This window comes from Phytophthora parasitica, assembly GCF_000247585.1.
Source record: "Phytophthora parasitica INRA-310 unplaced genomic scaffold supercont2.4, whole genome shotgun sequence".
Classification (NCBI taxonomy): domain Eukaryota; phylum Oomycota; class Peronosporomycetes; order Peronosporales; family Peronosporaceae; genus Phytophthora; species Phytophthora nicotianae.
The window spans coordinates 2186314-2188888 of NW_008648990.1; the positions used below are offsets into that span (position 1 = coordinate 2186314).

The 2575-nt window shown below is 49.2% G+C and overlaps 2 protein-coding genes across 2 annotated transcripts; one reads left to right on the forward strand and one right to left on the reverse strand.

Annotated features, from left to right (window-relative positions):
- Positions 1 to 201: 201 nt before the first annotated feature.
- On the reverse strand, positions 202 to 348 carry PPTG_21343 (hypothetical protein; the record flags this gene model as incomplete). Its single annotated transcript, XM_008896596.1, has 1 exon — positions 202 to 348. One exon carries the CDS (start codon positions 346 to 348, stop codon positions 202 to 204), a length of 147 nt encoding a protein of 48 aa, XP_008894844.1.
- Positions 349 to 829: 481 nt separating this feature from the next.
- Positions 830 to 1415, forward strand: PPTG_03606 (hypothetical protein; the record flags this gene model as incomplete). The annotated part of the gene is made up of 2 exons (XM_008896283.1): positions 830 to 981; positions 1052 to 1415. The coding sequence occupies 2 exons, from the start codon at positions 830 to 832 to the stop codon at positions 1413 to 1415; spliced, it is 516 nt and encodes a 171-aa protein (XP_008894531.1).
- Between the last annotated feature and the right edge of the window lie 1160 nt (positions 1416 to 2575).

The window sequence follows — 2575 nt, forward strand, 5'->3', positions numbered from 1 at the left end:
CACTGGCAGTGATATTGTAGATTCTACAGTAGGTTAGGCACATCAATTGTCAGTACGACATCATAAGTATGTGGAACTAAAAGATTGCACTACCAAATTGGTCGAATCTGTGCGTCTGTCAATCCGGCAGCGTTCCCCCCACCCTGCCGGGTGGTTTTACATCACACAGGAGGTCTTGGCTTCAGCAAAAAGTGGGAGTCACTAGCCATGACGAATGAGCAGCCGTACGAGGTTCTCCGGGTGGCAGCGAGCTCTGGGGACTCGAGCAGGGCCGGCGCCCCGCTCGACATTTCGAGCGCTGTCTGTGTCCGCGTGCTTCCGGAAATACAGTCCTTTCCAAAATGGCATCACCTCTCAAACCTAGTAACCTATGATAATGACTTAAGTACGAACGATATGCACCGTTCTAGTAGGCCTACCCCTGATGCTGGTGTTCCAATGAATATACTCAAGACAAGTCTAATTCCGGCCTTTAATAGAACCTACGCCACAATACCAGTAGTTTCTTTAAGTAACAATACAGCGACCAACACTGTCATATTATGTGCCAATCACCTCCTTAAAAAAAGAGGGATTCTGGAGGTTTCCAGAACTGTCAAAACTTATGACTTCCGAGGCTGGAGTCCGACGCAGTGCCTTTCCGAAAATTGCACCTGCAAACCGGCCTCGAATTGACCACTTCCCTTACAGGATAAGAAATCAGGTGATTTTGGCCCATAGTGAAACCAAGTGTCTTCATACAAAATTCAAGTCATGTGCACCAATAGGTGGATGGGCAACTTAGTTGCTAACCTCGTGGGGTATAATTCGTGGCTGTTTTTTTTTTAGGATGACGGTCGGCCAGCGGATCGCGTTTGATGAAGGGATGATTCCCATGAGAAGTAAGTATAACCCCATGCGCCAGTACCTGCGTGGAAAGCCACACCCTTGGGGAACCAAGTGTTTCCTGAAGTGTGATGCTGACAGCGGCTACTGCTACAGGTATGGTACGCTATTATTCCTGTATTCTACAGGATACCAACATACGGTGTTGACGTGTTATCATGTACAGGGCGGAAATTTACCAAGGTCGACTGAACAGTGATAGTGCTGACCTGAATCAAGGCCCAAACGCTGTACTTCGCAACATTGAAGAAGTCCTCGATGGGCTCCCGAAGCGACGACTTATTATTACAAACAGATTCTACTCCAGCGTACTGCTCTCCTCCATTCTCCTGCAACGTGGCCTATATCATGTCTGTACGATCCAGACCAACAGACGTGGTTACTGCAAGTCCTTACAAGCTAGCGAAGCGGCCGAAGTCCATTGTGCGAGGGTCGTACCGAATCGCTCGGTCCAAGGCAGAATCCAGCATAATAGCCGTGTCCTGGATGGACAACCGGCCAGTGCACTTCATCGCAACCGGCTGCAGTAAGCAACCAGCAACACTGTCGAGACGGGCAGGCGCCGAGATTGTCGAAGTTCCAGCGCCACAGCTTGTGAAAGACTATCAAGACGGCATGGGCGGTGCGGACATACATGATCAGCTACGATTGCAAAGATACTCAATCCAGGTCTGTTTTGCTGTTACATTTGTTATCCTGTACTCGCCACTATTGTGTGTCTGACCAAACGAATGCTATCCTGTATTTTACAGCGATCTATGAAAATGCGAAAGTATTATCTTACAATTTTTCTTGGGCTCATTGATATGGCGTTGATTAATGCGTACATCATCTATCGCCGTGTTCAAGCGGCTCGCGCGCCCGGGAAAGCTCCTCCGACACATGCAGAGTACATGAGGTTGATGCAGGTTGCATCATTGAGCGTGGGAGCCGCTGACTTTGAAGGCGACTTGTCTGTGAGAGGGTTGGCGGATTCGCCAGTGCCCCCATCACCAACTCCGCGCTACACGCTTCCAGGGCGCCATACGACAAGATAAGTGGAGATATACCGCATCACTCGCGGGAAAAACGGAAAGGAAACGAGGAAACGCCGTCAGTATGGCTGCAAGGTGTGCTCACTGCTTCGACCGGGGAAAAACCCTTGGGAGACGATTTTCTACTGTGTTGAGTGCGCTGAAGCAAAGACAGAGGGAGGGGTCGTCGACACTACAAACTCGAAGGGGAAAATTTACCCTTGCCAAAAGGTGAGGCAGCACGATCCAAGTGCTTCAACAAATTCGGCCACTTGTAGCACAATTTGGCGTGATCTTTGGCGCCGCGGGACAGCATTCCCCCAGGTCTCAAGGAGTTCAGGCTGCGTGCTGCATCCGGGCGTGACGTTCAGTGCGCCGATAGTGCAGTTAACGGCGCGGATGATAGTGACGGCGGTTCGAGTGTCAGATCTGTACGAAGCTCGAATAGTGATTAGTAGTGATCTCAGCGACTGTGTTACAGACACTGCAGTAAGATAGAATGAATGCAAACGATTTGTGAGTGAAGGTATTTGTTGATTTTTGACATTTTCTCTACAAACCTATGATCTGGATCCGGTAGGATACAGGGTAGCATGGATACGTGAAAGTCTGTACCCTGTACTATAGTCTCTAGATAATAAGAAACGATTGTGACTTTCACAATCCCCGCAAAAACT